A 17,100-nucleotide genomic window follows, 5' to 3' on the forward strand; every position below is an offset into this window, starting at 1 on the left:
CCTTTGGTATGTACTACTCTTTTTCTTCTTTTCATGCTGAATGATCAAATTACTTTATGTTTCATCTACTTGGCAGCTGGATTTTTTGACATTTTTCATGTTATCTTTTTATGGGTTGTTTTTTTCACAGTGACTGAAGTATATAGCATATGATCTTAATGGTTTAGAGTAGGATTCCTGTCAACATGGAGTGTTTATAGCCGTCTTTGGGGACCATGCTGCTGTTAATGTCTTCCTTTGAATCTGTGTCATTCCAGAAATAGACAAAGAGAGTTGTGGAGACCCTGGAACTCCTCTCTATGGAATAAGAGAAGGTGACAACTTTTCAAATGGAGGAATCCTGAGATTTGAATGCCAGTTTGGGTTTGAGCTGATTGGAGAAAAAACGATCTCCTGCCAAGACAACAATCAATGGTCTGCAAATATCCCTATATGCATATGTAAGTGTTCGAATTATTTGTAATTGATTTTCAGGTATATGACAGCATTGGATTGAACTAAAAAAATGTGGCATGTCCACTGCTGTGATGTTAATAAATTTCAGTGTGACCTGTCACTGAGGCGACAGTACAGAGTTTATTATGGCCTGGGGCGCATGATGACCGATGATGCTGTGGAGATGAATATTTAACAGAAAATTTCTCTCCCTGTATGCCTTTCCCCTCTCTCATATGCTTTCTGAAAATTGTCTGTCTCTCTGTCTTTTACTGTCTGTGATTTTGTAATTCTCTTCCTCCCACAGTTCCCTGCATGTCCAACTTCACTGCTCCCTCAGGAACCGTCCTCTCACCGGATTACCCAGAAGGCTATGGGAACAACATGAACTGTGTTTGGCTCATCCAATCAGATCCGGGCTCCAGAATACACTTGGCATTTAATGACTTTGACCTTGAGGCACCTTATGATTCCCTAACAGTGAAAGATGGCGAGACAAATGATGCCGCTGTCATTGGGAGGTTCTCTGGAGCTGAGAGTCCCTCCCATCTGACGTCTAATACCAACACACTGAGGCTGGAGTTTCAGGCTGATCACTCTATGTCAGGAAGAGGATTTAATATCACATACAGTAGTATGTATTCCATCCTCTTTCTTTGGCCTAAATCTAGGCAAATGAGCAACTTTGTTTTCTCTGCTAAAAATCGAATTATCATAAAATGCTTTACATGAACGAAATCCAAGTTAAGCTTGAAATCTGAAATTTAATTTATAGTCATATTTTTTTTCAATTTGCAAAGATCAAACCCCAAAAACACGGAAATAAAGGCACTGTTAATTTTACACTTTACACAGTACTCTGCAGAACTCTTGAGCCACCACTCATTTCATTATATTTTGCTTCCAAGGAGTCAGACTTTCTTGTAAAGTGATCTTTTAAAGTGATCTTGAGCATTAGTTCTCCAGGCTTTCTGAAGGTCTTTCAAGGTTTTCCTTTGGACAATAGGATGTGTTTCTTTCATTCATTTTCACTCCCATCCTTGTACTTGGCCATTATCAGAGAAAAGTTACTCGAGACTGACCGATAAATAATTCAAGCATAGAAAAACACTAACTCAAATGATGAACACAAACCTCATGGTTTGGGGCTTCATTTCATCCAGTGATGTTGGGGATGGTATTATGAATGCAGAAAAGCACCATCACCATGCAGTACCATCTGGAAATGATCTGAACACCTGAAACAGCTTCATTTTTCACCATGACAGTGATCCCAAATGCAATCCCAATGCAGTAAAACAATACCTGAAAAAAACACAGTGGAACTCTATCAGTCATGGATCAGCCTCTCCAGAGACCTGACCTAAAAATTGTTGAAGCATTGTGGCATCATCTTGACAGAGAACAGAACAAAAAGCAGCCAACATCCAAAGAAGAGCCTTGAATGTCCTTCAAGAAGCCTAGAAAACTATTTTGCAGACTTGTGTTGGTGATCATACAAAATTTTGACTTCCAGGCCCATTAGGATTGTACAGACAAGTGTGGTTTTGCTTTATATGCGTCATTTGGATGTATGTTTGCACTTTTCAGTAAATCACTGTACATATTCCCTATTTTCCTAGCAACATAAATGAGGTGTGGCTCAAGACATCTGCAAAGAGCTCCATGTAAAACTTGGCATAACTTCTAACCAAGATGTTGAAAACCATGTAGTAAATATTTCAGTTTGATTTAGACAAAGCTCTTTTAATTCACTCCCAACTAGAAGTTTCAGTAGCGCTGAAGACAACGGGTTATAGAAGAGAGGTCCTGTGATTATTATAGCAGCTAAGAATAGAGGTGTAGGTTGCAGAACAAAGTAGTAGCAAAGGCAAGAGAAGCTTTAAAGGAACATTTTTGGGCAATTTTTTGCTTGTTTGTTGTCAAACGTAGACTCAGATGACAAGATAGATACCATTTTCATCTCTGTGCGTCCAGTACATAGAGAGGTCCAGGATGTATTTAGGCTTGAAAGACTTGAAACAAGAGGAAACAGTTAGCCTATTTCCGTCAAAAGTGAAAAAAAATATTAATCTTCCAAAAATTCATAAATGGTCTTTTTTTAAACATCATATCGTGACTCTTTAACCTGCATTAGAATAGACATTAGAATTTTACCCGCAGTTAGAAGCTCCGTCTCCCTTACATTGTTGTCATCTGTGCAAATCTTTGGAGCTGATCAAAATCTATGTGATGCGTTGTTGACTAGCTTATAAGACATCAGGATACAGCATGTACACCAAAAAAGATCTTGCCCCCGCTTGCTGTCTTTGAGCTAATTTAGGCAAAACACGTCTGGATCCCGGGCAACAGAAATGGAAATTGATATTGATCTTTGCATCAGACTGGGTTTGACGGCAAACATATCTGCCAAAGTGTTCTGTCCACGAGTTTTCTCACACTCTATCTGCGATATCATCTCACATCATTTTGTGTATATGACTTTATTTTTTTTTCTATGACTGCATCTTTAATTCTTTATCAACTAAAAACACCAAACTGCTTCAACTGGCAAAACATGAGCATTCATAGGCTGGACTTTGCCTTTTATCAGGAGCAGATGCATACAAAGCATCAAGCAAACATACTGTATTATGAGCACTTATCATATGTGCAAACAACATGACGGGAGCATAAAACAGACAAAAGATTTTTTAGATATTTTGCTGGCAAGGACCGAACAGCAGAAGACTTCAAATAGCAGCATATAGATCTGTATCATCACTTCTGAAATATTTCATCAAAATGATGAGCAAAACAGCCTGTGAATGGCTGTAAAGTATAGGTCTCATATTCTTTAATAACATTTCTCGTGTGTGTGTCTGTCTCTCTATGTGAAGCGCTAGTCTCCAATATCTCCCTCATCATATCTGTGTCTCCTTGTAACATTTTTACCACAGCATTTGGCCATAATGAGTGCCCAGACCCTGGCATTCCGATCAACGCTCGCCGCTTTGGAGATAGCTTCCAGCTTGGCAGCTCCATCTCTGTGGTTTGTGAGGACGGTTTTATCAAAACCCAAGGAACTGAGACCATCTCCTGTCAGTTAGAAAGAGGAAAAGTCATGTGGAGTGGGCCTATTCCTAAATGTGAAGGTAAATATTGGCTGGATTGCTGCTTAAACTATTAACTAGGGAACAATATGCTATCCAAGATCTCATCATTAATGCTTTAAAAACTCTGTGAAGGTAGAAATTATATCCTGTCAGTTCAACAGAAGGAAAAATATGGAGGTGGCCAGTTAACCTAAACACCCAGGGAAATAACTGTTAATAAACTGCTGCCACACACATAGCTAATAGCTTACCAATATTCTGTCTGTAGACGTACTTGGCAATTTAAAATCCTCTCTGTGTGGAAGGAATGCAGCAGAGATGACCGGCAACTAAAAGTGAGAGTAAAGACACTGGACACTATGTCAATGTGTTAAACAGAACTGTGACTTCTTTAAATGTCAAGTAAAGTCGCGGAGCAGCACTTTGCCTGAAGTTATTTATATTATTCAATTTTATTATTACCTTAAAGTAAAGTCGCATAAGTTCAGAGCGTAATCAACAGCTTATGTAAAAGTTGTCGAGTACAGAAAAGTAAAATGCGAATGTGACCTGCGATTCTCAAACAGAATGAAGAGATGTTCGCTAGAGCACAAGTGCTTTTGAAATTGCTCCAGTGGTAAATATAATTAGCTCAAGATATTTTCAACACAGCTATTGGTGACAGAGCCTTTGATAGTACAAAGAAGGGTTGTGTTAATTATGCTCCAGGTCATTTAAAGTCCCAAGATCCATTGTATCTAATGTGTGCCTATAACCACTTGGATAGAAAATCCACTTACTTGTATTCAGGAGGTACAGACTAGAACAAATTGACTTGAGACACTTAGTTAAAGTTTAAATAAACTTGGAAAAAAAGAGTGTAGCAGAATGGCTCTAGGCTAATACTACATTGTAATAACTGTTGAGTGATTGTTCGTGTTCCTTTTAAGTGTTCGTGTATATTTACATAATATGAATATTTTATGTTAGCCTTGCATCATGTACTGTAGACATATTTCTGAGCACACAATTTATCTTTATTTTTATTAAATATTCAAAGCTGTGGGTTGCTTCATCAGAATCTCTGTCAAGGGCAAGAATCTGAATCTGTTGCATGTTTTTTGGAGTATTTAAATGGTAATTAAACCTACAGTATGCTATGTATATGCTATTTGGCCAAAGCATCAAATGCCCGTGTCTAGTGTGGAAAATGTTAATCGCACTGACAAGTTAACTTATATGCTTAAAACTGTTCTCTTCTCTTTCCCTCATTTGTAATAAATATTTTTAGCAGATTTTTCATTTTTCAGCTTGCTGTCAGCCAAAAGCCAACAGTGTTAGTGTCCAGCTGGTGAACATAATAGAACTTTTTTGCAGCTAAAAGAAAAAAGAAGTGTGGAAATCGTGTTTCCTTTTGACCCAAGATTATGAAGTCCACAGAAGTCCACTGTCTTCAAAATAAACAGTAAAACTGAAGTTATGCTTTTGCACAACTCCAATGTAAAAAAGAAAAACGATAAAAATGTAAATACAAATATAAAAATACCTACTTATTAGTAGCAGGTGGGCCTGATTTGCTAAACTTGACTAAATAGACAGTACTGTGCAACACTCATCATTTATTAATTGAATCTTTAAAAAAACAACAAAAAACAACAAAAGACAACACAACTGACCAGCATAAAATAGCATTTCGGCATCAGCGAGATGATTCAAAAAGCACTATTAGCTAAAAACTTGGCATAGTATGGTGTACAGTCTGTCCTTAAAAAAACTGAGGAAACTGGACAAGTGGAGGACAAAAACTGAAGTGACTAAAAATGATCTACATTAGATGATTTAAAGTCATGTCCTGAAGAAATAGGAAATAAAATCCAATAAAGACCTGAAACAGGACTTGAATGACGCATCAATATATACAGAGGAGGTCAGATGAAAGTGTCACACCCACAGTGGAGGCTCTGTCGTGGTTTAGGGCTGCATTTTAGTATCAGTCATGTATTGGTCTCCCCAGAGCCTGGACCTCAACATTATTCAAGCAGTGTGGGGTTGAATGTCTACTTCTAAATGACCACTGTAAGAAATTACAATAAAGCTTGACTAAGTCAGTTCAGGTTGTGCTGATGAATGAAGATGATCAAATATTGACTTTCTAGTTTATTAGAATTGTACACACTCTGTTTTTGCCTTATACACTGGACTTCTATCATTTACATGTTTCAGTGTATTACTGCAAGTGAGCAGAGACTCAAATCTTTTGCACAGTATTGTAATTTCTTTTGTTATACATTAATTTGTTCTTGGACACATTGGGTGTCCTGTACTTCTTCTCTCACTTGCCTCTTTATTCTCCCCTCACAGCCCCATGTGGAGGCCACTATTCGGCTCCAAGTGGAGTGATATTATCTCCTGGGTGGCCTGGTTATTACAAAGACTCCCTTAACTGTGAGTGGGTGATTGAAGCAGAACCTGGACGTGCCATCAAAATCACATTTGACAGGTGGGTGTCATACAGTAACTCTTTGATTCTGAATATTAGAAAGAGCTTTGAACAAGCAACAATGAAGATTTACAAGATTTAAAGTTTATGGAGATTCGCCTACAATATCACATGACTCATAATTCTCTAGGCTGTAAATTTTTGATAAAGCTGTCTTTTGACTAGGGAGGCAATATTTTTGTTCAAATGATGTGTTCTCTGGGCTGTGAACTGCTGGTAGAGACGAGACATAGACTGTTGTTTACGAATCGTAAAGTGTATTTATGGTGAAAAAATTGGCTCCAAAACCTGTAAATGATGTGAAACCTTTAAAGAACTTTTCATAATCTCATCAGTGTTTTTAAATCACAATCAGCTATAATATAATGTCCTGACATATTATCTTCACAGGTTCCAGACAGAACTGGGTTATGACTTCTTGGAGATCCATGATGGTCCAAACCTCCTGTCTCCTCTGGTTGGCTCCTTCAATGGCACCCAAGTCCCCCAGTTCCTTTTCAGCAGCAGCAACTTTCTTTATCTGCTGTTTACCACTGATAACAGCCGGTCAAATGCTGGCTTCAGAATACTCTATGAAAGTAAGTTAGATGCATACACTATATATCTATGCACATATAGTATGTGCACATGTGCATATGCATTTATAGCTGCGAATTTTACACAAAAAAATGAAAAATACACGTGCATTTAAAACTGATCCATTCATATGAAGATAATTTGTTAAATATATTTTATATTGTGTATTTTTGGAGACAAATTCTTAAAAGTATGCTTCTGACCACATTCATACTAGGTCTCCATGATCTCACAACATCACACTACTAAAAATTAGACATCATCCTCTGTTTGGTTCACACCAGCTGTAATGCATATGAGATATTAGACCACAAAGAAATTGAATTTGGGTGTTGCTGGCACTGGCATGAGCAGGGTATTCAGGGAGTCCTCCAGGGTTCCTCCCGGAGGACTCCAAAGTGTTCCCAGGCCAGATGAGATATGTGCAATCTTTCCACTGGGTTCAGAGTCTACCCCAGGGTCTCCTCCCAGTTGGGCGTGACCAGAAAATCTCCAAAGTAAGGTGCCCAGGCACCTGAACTGAATTTTTCAACAAAAAATGAAAACATTAATTGTTTGTACAGAAGATAGATATACTTCAAACTCTGTTGAGTTAAAAGCAAGAAGACCCCCACCCACCCACCCATTCACCCCCTTGTTTTTCTTCCATTTACTCAGTACTAATGGCGTAGACCGCCAGTATCTTCAAACTCTATCTTCATTTTTATCTGAAGTGTATGTTCAATTTGACAGCAGATGGCATGTAAACACTTGAGAAGGTAAACAAAACCACTTCTGTTGTGGTTCTCACCTCAGTGGCTGTCACCAGGACTACCATGATGATAATCAAATAAGAAACAGTCTACCTCGCAATGCATATTTTTGTATTTTTGTTTATCTAATCTAACATGTAATGTTCAAATGATTTTTGAATCAAACAAAATGACTCTTTTTGTCAGGCGTCACAGTGGACAGCTACTCGTGTCTGGACCCCGGCATCCCTGTCAACGGTATTCGGTACGGACAGGATTTTTCCATCGGCTCCACGGTGTCGTTTGGTTGTGACTCTGGTTATAGACTCAGTCATGAGGAGCCGCTAGTGTGCGAGAAGAACCACTGGTGGAGCCACCCCTTACCTACATGTGATGGTAAATATTTCAAAAGAGCTTCTAATTCAGAACATGTTACACCTCATGCAAGTATGTTAAATGTTCTTCTCCATTAGAGCAAAAGCTGATTCTCTGGTCACTCAGAAAAAGAAGATGGTTTCCTTTTATTTGGCATCGATGGTATTGGTATCTTATGTAGAAATGGGCAGCTATTCCCTGCTAGATACACTCACAGGATAAAATGATTTGCTTTGTTTTATTGTGCATTATTATTATAACAGCACTATATTTTACATCCAATTCAATAATAAGGTTCATTAAATAAAAGGGAAGCATTTGTCTTAATGCTGGACATAGTGTTATATAGACACTGGACAATATGCGCAGTCTGCTCTGTGGTAGCACATTCACAATGCAGCACAAGGTCAGCTTTGCTGCTGTCCTGGTAAGGATATTTTACAGTATAAGTATTCACTGCTCATGAATGATCAGACAGTCCACCGAAGTCATAATCACTTCTATAGACCAAAACATTTTTCAGACAAAAGCAGATTATCTGCCTTATCCATTACAAAAGACACAAAGTGGATGAGGTGTGTGTAAAAGGGGAGAAGTTGAGCCACCATTGCTGTTTGGGGAGCTGAGTCCCACCACTGGTTGATCACATAGACACACACACACGCAGGAACAATTTGCAGTGAAGGCTGCTGTGGCTGATAGGAGATGATTTGAGGAGAAGATTAGAGATCTGTGGGCAAGTACTGTGCATGCGTTCGTGTCTGTGTGCGCACGCATGTGCACTGTGTACGTGCGTGTGCGCTTGTGTGTGTGCGGCGCTTTTATCCATGTGCCTCCTGTCACCTCCTCTCCTGCGTGAACCACGAACACAGGAATGTTTGAGGTAAGGTTGACGAGAGCCTGTGTTGGCTGTCACATCCTCTCTCTTCTCTCTCAAATGAATTGGGAGGGGTGAGGTTGGTGGGGGTTGGGGGTGGGGTTAGGTAGGGAGAGTAGAGAAACCTGTCTCTTTCTCTCCCTCTTTCTCAGTGACTGTCTCACTCTTTCTCGTATTCCGATCATGGTGGAGCAGGAGGGGTGGGTGAAGAGAAAGATGCAACACTGCTGCATCGGTTATGCGTTGGCTCGCTTGGTTCGGCTTATTGGCTCATTCGCTTGTGAACCACATTTGAATTGCACTGTTCCTGGGACTGGCAGCAGTTTCCTCCTAGGAGGCAGTTTGAGCATACAAACATCAAGCAGGCTGCCTGGAATTTGCAGACTGAAAGCCATTAGACGGTGTTTACACAATATGTGCCCATACAAGTGTACGAACTATTTGCTTCTGCAGTTGGTAAGAAATGAGATGGAGTGATGACTGACAACCAGTGCACATTAAATTCAAGCAAGACATCACCAAAGGCAGCCGACTCAGCCTTGAAAGCTTTTCAAGAAACCAAATGTTCGTCATACTCTACATTTGAAGAGATGAGGGCAAGTAAGTATATAATGTAATATGAAAGACATAACAGTAATATCACCCCAGCCAGCCAAGCACAATGGCTTAGTTTTTGAAGCGAACATATATGTGCTATTTATACTTGAATAGGACCTATTATGCCCATTTCCAGGTCCATGCTTTTTATTCTTAGGGTCCATTGGAGTAGTTTTACACGATTCACAGTTCAAATAATTTATTTCACACAAGACCTTTGTAAAGTCTCTGAGCCTGCGTTACTGATAAAAGCCATTACTGTCCCTCTGCCCTTCCCTTTGAGCCAGCTTTCTTCTAAATGGCTGCTGAAGAAAACAAGAAAAATATGTCTGTATGCATTGACGGTGAGAGCAGTGCGTTTGACATGACTGTTATAATCATATCATACCGACATTAGAAGCAGAAAAGAAAAGACTTTCTTAAACTGAGCATTTTGAGAATTCTGAAAGGTAGGCTTTGGGGTCACAGAGGTTACTTGTAAATATGTTAACCTTATTAGCTGAAAGATTTGTTTGATGCAAGTATTCACCATAGCAGACCTCTGCAGCATTGCAGTACATACTGTATTTGACCAGGCATTTGACGGCAGATCTAAAAGGCAGAGGGCGAAAGAATGAAGTGAATGGGGAAAAAGAAAAATGTGATGCGGTGTTTCAAAATTCTCACACAGGCCAGCCTTCAAAATAAACAACTTGTGGCAGAAAAGGTTAATAATTAATAGCGCTCTATATGTGTGCGAGTGTATGCTTGAATCTATGTGTTTGTTTAGTTTGGAAATATTCTCACTCCTGACTTCTCATTCCTCTTGTTTTCGGTGCTGGTGTTAAAACCACAGTGGCTCAGTGTAAAGTTAGTGATCCCCTGTTGTGATTTGAGCACATTTTCAATTCCTGATATGTTGTAGCGGTTGTAGCAAGAGCGAGCAAGAAAGGAAGCAAAGGAAGGGTTTGTACAGATTTGAGCTGGGGTGTAGTTGTCAGATTTGGTGGTTTTCTGCTCCACACTACAATTCCTGGTAAAATGTCCTGTTCACAGAAATTTCAGCAGAACTTTCAGGATTGACCCTCTGCCTGCTTCTTTTACTCCTTTTTACGGCATTTTATAGTTGCATTGTGAAAGAAAATGACTGTGCGGCCAGGCCAGTGTAAGATGAAGCAAGTGGAGCAACAAAAAATTGAGCACCTGGCAACATACTGTCTGCGTGCATTAGTATGCATAGAGTGAGCTACTGCCATTTCCAATCTTTTCTGGACCTGGTCTGAACTCTGCATCTCGGCACAAGCACGGGTCATAGTGTGGCCATGCTGAGAGATTCTGAATGTTTTAAGTAGTCTCCAGGAAACATTTGTCCTGCTTCACTGCATCGAATACCACTGACTTGAATCATTTGGAATAAAACTCAACCGAAAAAATATTTCAGACAAAGGACATTTTACAGTTCTTGCACACAATCAATGTACCTATTACGCAGCATTAATGTTGTGGAAACGTAACATAAAAAATTATTCCAGCCTTGTTTTTCTTCGGCTTATGTCTCAGTTTCCTGACACTGAATTGCAAAGCGACAAAATCTTGCAAATATATTTCAGATTTCTCCTCCACACAGTTATTGTTCAGATGGCCACTAGTTATATAACAATAAACCTTGCCTTTAAGGTAGTAGCTCTAACTATATCAGATGATTGATGTATGTAATATTCAGCAAAACTAGTCTGAACATCTGAACTTGTCTTTGCAAAAAGGCAATGAAACACAGTATGATTGTGAGGTTGTGGTTAATCACTGCAGTATCAAGTTAGCCATATGGATCTTGAAGCTGGAGGTTGTTACTGAACAAAACAGCTGATGTGCATTTGCTGTTCTGCTAGAAATAACTATCATTTAGTGCATAAAAGCTACAGATACACAAATGGACCTGCATGTGAGCATGTCGAGGTCCATAGAAAGCCTGTCTGAATCCAGGCTACCAAGAATCCTCCCATATTTATGCAACAACTGCTACAGGCTGGTGAGCATGCCACTTTTTGTACTATGCAGAGCATTGTGGTCACAGTCACCGTACCTGGCAGACAATCTACAAATTGAAGAGATCAGCAAATTTGCATAAATGGCATACAGTTCAACTCACCATTTCTGCAAACAGGAAAAAAACCCACATAGCTTTTGTCACTGATGTTATTCACCTTTTTAAGGAATAACAGTCATCTGTGTCGCTAATCATTGTTAGGCGTTGGTTTGTTTCAAGAACATTAAAATATACCACAAAAACAACAAACGATGCATTATTTATCATTCCAGTGCAGTGTGTGGCAGATTTTACATTATTTATGTCATTATTTTATGTCTGTGCAACAGTGGGAGGAATAAATCTGAAAAATATGACTTCAACATTTAAAGGAAAGTTGTAAGGGAATACACAGTGAAACAGTGTTTTCCTATTCCCCAACGTGTGAAAGCACACACGTTTGGAGCTCACACTACATGCAGACCTTGCTACCCACTTCTGAGAAAATGTCTCTCCGTCTCTCTCTCATGCTCCCTCTCTCCCCTTTGCTCTGTCTTCCTCTGCCCCTCTTGCAGCATTTGCGTGTGGGTATGCTTGTGTGTACAGACTATAGAAGTGGTATTAAAGGTCCACAGGGAAACATTATCTGTTTTAGCTATCAACAATCTGATGCTAACCTTCTCTCTGCCTCCATCCCCTGTCTCTGCTCATCTCCCTCCCTCTGCCTCTCTCTCCCCACTCTGTCTCTCTCAATCTATCCAGCTCTATGTGGTGGGGATGTTAGAGGTCCCTGGGGCACCATCCTTAGTCCCGGCTATCCAGACAGCTACCCTTCATCTCTCAACTGTACCTGGACTGTTGAAGTCAGCCACGGGAAAGGCAAGAGACACACATACACAGAGATCCACACTCCTTAATAGAGACAGACAGAGTGTGAGACAGTAGAGCAAGCTCAGTGGTTCAGTTGCTGCTATGCTACATCCACAAACATACATTGTGTTCTGTGGCTTATAAAATATTCAGGCGCCATATGGAGGCAATTTGGTGAAAGCAATGTCAAAAGTAAAATGTTGCCAAAATAAAGTCAAATAAAACAATGATCTCAAAAATAAATTGTCACAGATTACAGTTTGAATATGCTGCTGTCCCAGTATAATGACTCATACATATTATAAGTCAAGGTGCATGAACCATCTGAGGATAAAGCAAACTTTGTCTGTCTTCTGACTCGTCGGTGCTTGTGTCTCAAACAGGAGTCCAGTTTCAGTTCAGTTCTTTTCACCTGGAGGACCAACATGACTACCTCTTGGTTACGGAGAATGGGAGTTTCCTGCAACCTCTGGCTCGTCTGACCGGCAACGAGTTGCCTAGCAACATCAATGCTGGTCTCTATGGCAACTTCAAAGCCCAGTTGCGATTCATCTCTGACTTTTCCATTTCATATGAGGGCTTCAACATAACTTTCTCAGGTAACTTTCCTGACTGCAGTTTTTCATTTTAATCCAGCGAGTCTACATTCAGTTTTACCCACAGTTTAGTCACTTCAGGGGTTTCTGTTTGTCTTAATTTGCTCACTGGAACAATGCTGTAATGTTGCAAATGTTGAAATGTTTGAGATTATAAAACATAACTGAATGCAAAACAGCTTGCTGTGTGAATTGTGCCAGTAAAATAAAATAAAATAAAATAGTCAAGCTGGACTTTTGCCAGGTTCACCCTAGAAAGTCATGCAGACATAAGACACCACTGTGAAATTATGGCTTCTCTTTAAAGAGAAGTGAGCAGAGCAACATTTATACCAGAAAAGACAATTACTGCCTCTTAAAATGAATGTTGTAAATTATAAGTCGCAGCCTTACGCCAGGTTGTAAAGTCACTAAAGAAATGCCATTAAGTTCATTTATGTGGCAACTTATCACAGACTGCTTCTAAATAATAAAAATGGATATTCAGTGTTCATAGGATCGAATTTCTGACATACTCACAGCCACAAAAGCACAAACGTCTTTAGTTTAAAGCTTAAGATTAAGTGTGAGTGCTGGATATTTTATATGTTATGAATGAATTACCTAATTTTAAAGACTGCATGTGCTTCTTCAGCCCATGTCCAACATTGTACCATGCTTTGTCTGGCCACAAGTTTAATATTGAGAATAATGAGCCTTCTTTAAACTACAGACTACATATAAAAGATGGGCATGGTTACCATGACTACAAGCAGTAGCTGAGAAGATCCAGTTAATTAGTGCTAAGTAATCTACAAATAAAATCCTACAAAATGATTCACCAAAGAGCACAAACATCTTAGAAAAACTGACGATAAAACGCACATAAAGCCTAGTTATTTATACGCTAATTATTTTTGAATGCTTCACACCAACACCACAGTTAGTAGACTGCGCATTTAGCATTTATGTCTGTTGTAAAATTCAACATTTTGCAATAGAAGTCTTTGGAGTCAAGTGACCTTCAAGGAAATGCAGTTTTATGGCAGTTGCATTGTTGCATTGGCTTCATATCTCACAACCTTGCTGTAAAACCACTGAACCAACTTACTATTTAGTGGCTAGTTCAGATATGCTTTTGCTCCAAAGTGTCGATTTACTTAGCTCTAAAGATTTCCTGAAGAAGAAACAAAACGGGATTCAAACTGAACCTTGCAGATCTCTACAAGTCATAATCATAGAAAAAGAAGCAAGGGTGACCTGGACGTGTTCACCCACTGCCTACATAATTCTCTCAGTCAAGTAACATCTGCAGTGACGAAGCATAATCCATGTATAATCATCTACAACAACAGACTGAAAATTGCCAAAAATAATATATGTATCCAAAATTTTAAACAACTTCTTTTATAAACTTTAGTTTTGAAAACTGTTTTAGAAATTGGCCTCCAGAATACTTTGGGGGCTGAAAAAGTTTCTTTTTTGTTTGTTTTCCCACAAGTAGATAAACAGATAATTTTTTCATGCCAGCTTTTCACATCTTAACATTCAGCTGTGTCTTCTGCTGTTATTGACTTTTTTAAAAATGTGTCTTCTTGGGCCACACCTGAATAACTCAACCAACGAACTGGTGTGCTCAACTCTAAATTACTTAAGAGTGCGAAAGGTGCCGAGCTACAAAACACAGAGTATTATAAATAATACAAAAAACAAAAGTTTTGCTGTACTCTGTTGTTGTTGTTGTTGTTCTGATGGGGTTTTTTTAGTTTTCACTATCTAAACTGACATCTTACTCCATGAATTGAGGACTACCTCTGTAATCTTATAAATTACTACAGAAAAAAAGCAGATGGCTACACAATATTAATTTGAGAGCAATCCACTATTAAATGATGGTATGTGAGGAAAGGGAAAGAACAAGATGAAGACAGGACACCCTAACCTCATCAGAGGTCAGACACATGCTGTTTTAGCTCTTTTCTCTTTAATGCCACCCTCCAATCATGCTGTCTTCTGATTTGCTGTTGCTCAGTGGCAAAGAGAAGGTTTGAAGAGCAGCTCGGTGGGGCTTTTATGCCCACAGTACCTATAATGATCATATTGGGAACATCCTACATCAATGATATCATGCAGAACCAGAAGTAGATTAAAAAAAAAGGATTGGGTCTTGTGCCTAACTGTCCTTTCAGTACCCTCTCACTGACTCTGGAATAAAGGAGCAGTGGCCTGACTACACTGAGTGATATTTTACTGCCACCCAGATGGCATAAGCTGACTCTCAGAGTATAACACATGGGAGGTGTCATGAGAGATTTGACTTGGCAGTGTTAAAATTCTCAACACGCACTCTCTTTCAGCAGAACACCCTAAAAAACACATCACATCATCAGTCTTAGCCAACAATAGCTTTGAGTCTCTACCTTGCTAAACACAAACTCAACAAGTTCAGCTCAAGGCCTGCTGGAGTCGACTCAGATCGAGAAATCGTGCCCTTCTTGTTCATTCCTACAGTCATGCAAGGATTATATTTTAATAGACTACATATTCAAGAGTTTCACAAGAATTACTGAATTAATTAAAAAGGCTTGTCCAGTGAGAGGGAGAGACTTCATGCCCATGAATGTATGCATGCATTCATCCTTTGGCTTATCCGAAATTGTTATTTAAGATTAGCCCAAGATCTTGGCCTCATTGTAAGTATTTACGTTATTAGCTTTGCTAATTCTTTCATATTGCTTGCGTAATCACAAATATTATCATGCACTTGTTCCAGAATTCTATAAATAACATTAACATTTTATGTATTTACATGCAGAAATTATGTCATATCTCCTACAGATAGTATGTGTAATATATGTGTCTGGTTATGGCTTTTTAGTCAGAAGTAAAGAAAAGTTATTTTACCTTTTGACCTGCTGTAATGTGTTCAGCGTCATTCAATTATTTTTTTTCTGCAGAATATACTTTGGAGCCATGTGAGGACCCCGGCATGCCTCGTTTCGGCAGGAGAAATGGCTACAGTTTTGGTGTTGGAGACACTTTGTCTTTTTCCTGTAATATGGGATACCGCCTGGAGGGTTCACCAGAGTTGATCTGTCTGGGAGGCGGGCGAAGAATGTGGAGCGCTCCTTTACCTAGATGTGTCGGTACGTGTTTACATAAGATCCAGTAATAAAAAAGTAGCAGTGAACAGTTAAGTCCAGTGGTGCTTAAAATAAAACAAAAACAAGTCATGTCTTTATATAGTTTTATAAAATGTCTCAATAATTACATAAATTCAAACTCTCAAACCGATGGAAATAAAATAGAAATAACTAGCAGAACACCCACTGTGAGATCAGGGGAGCAAGGGACCAAGTAACCCTTCCCATAACAGGGTAACTTGTGCCCACCCTGGAGCCAAGCCTAGGGCTTGAAGGGAAGTGCTTGGTGCTTTGGTCTTAACCCTTGGGGCTATGCTGTACCCAGTCTGAAAGATCCATATGACCTTTCTACCCACAAGAGGGAATATAGAGTACTGGAAAGATGAGTCTGACTGCTAGTCAAGCCTCAGGTTCTGGAGTTCATGAAACATCAGTCAGCTCTTTACATTCTTAAGGATATTTGAGAGTTGGCCGAATGTGTCAGAAAGGGCATACAGCCACGTCCCTCATGCTGCCCTGTGGGGAGTGCATCAAGAATCAGGAGTGTCTGGCTCATTCCTGCAAACTATTCAGTCTTCTATAGCTGTAGCAAGAGTAGGATTTCCATTGTCAGCTATAATTCAGCAACCAAATTAACATTTCTGCAAGAGCCTCCTTACCCAGTCAGAAGCAGCTCAGAGCAGAGCCACTATACCTCATTGAGATGGTTTGGGTGTCTGACTTGGACGACCCATGGGTGAGGCATCCTAAGTAAGGTGCTTGGGGTATGTCCCACTGAAAGGAGGCCCTGGGGAAGATCTAGAAGGTGATAGAGGGACTGTATCTCTTAGCTGGGAATATCTTAGTGTCCCCCCAGGAAGGATGAGGTCCGGGCAGGACAGATGGATGGATGGATGGATAGATAGATGAAGAAGTAAATAGTGATTACAGTTAAAAAGTAACTCAGCTTCCCTTGATATAATCAATATAATTTCTTTCCTTACCCATAAACCAACACACAAGTAAGACTGACGGATTGATGAGCTCAGGTCTTTTGAAAAGGTGTTGAATTGTTACACTGATGAAGTCTTGAAGTTGGAATAAACAAAAACGCTTACACACTTTGGTCCCAGTCAAAGATTCATGTTTTAGATGACACAGTTAACTAACACACATGAGTAGAATGTGTGGTCTTTGTTCTTCCACCTTTGAAGTGAAAATTATAATTGACCTCTGGCTGTAGCTACAGAAACATCCTTTATGTTCAACTGTTCCAAAAAATAAATATTAAACGGTCAGTCCAAACTTAATGGTACTTCAGAGAACAGCGTTTGTATCAGCCAATTTCCAATTAGTGGATGAG

The 17,100-nt window shown here is 39.4% G+C and overlaps 1 protein-coding gene across 3 annotated transcripts in view; it reads left to right on the plus strand.

Annotated features, from left to right (window-relative positions):
• Positions 1 to 17,100, plus strand: part of csmd3b (CUB and Sushi multiple domains 3b) — a 370,269-nt gene that overhangs the window by 277,558 nt on the left and 75,611 nt on the right. For all 3 annotated transcript variants that reach the window (XM_006787920.3, XM_006787921.3, XM_035906501.2), the window contains exons 13-21: positions 258 to 440; positions 743 to 1,069; positions 3,375 to 3,569; positions 5,871 to 6,009; positions 6,400 to 6,587; positions 7,524 to 7,712; positions 11,933 to 12,049; positions 12,424 to 12,639; positions 15,573 to 15,761. In XM_006787920.3, the coding sequence (XP_006787983.1) occupies positions 258 to 440; positions 743 to 1,069; positions 3,375 to 3,569; positions 5,871 to 6,009; positions 6,400 to 6,587; positions 7,524 to 7,712; positions 11,933 to 12,049; positions 12,424 to 12,639; positions 15,573 to 15,761 (1,743 nt within the window). The remainder of the gene's footprint in view (positions 1 to 257; positions 441 to 742; positions 1,070 to 3,374; positions 3,570 to 5,870; positions 6,010 to 6,399; positions 6,588 to 7,523; positions 7,713 to 11,932; positions 12,050 to 12,423; positions 12,640 to 15,572; positions 15,762 to 17,100) is intronic.

The sequence above is a fragment of the Neolamprologus brichardi genome, chromosome 22 (assembly GCF_056152115.1).
Source record: "Neolamprologus brichardi isolate AB-2024 chromosome 22, ASM5615211v1, whole genome shotgun sequence".
NCBI classification, from domain to species: domain Eukaryota; kingdom Metazoa; phylum Chordata; class Actinopteri; order Cichliformes; family Cichlidae; genus Neolamprologus; species Neolamprologus brichardi.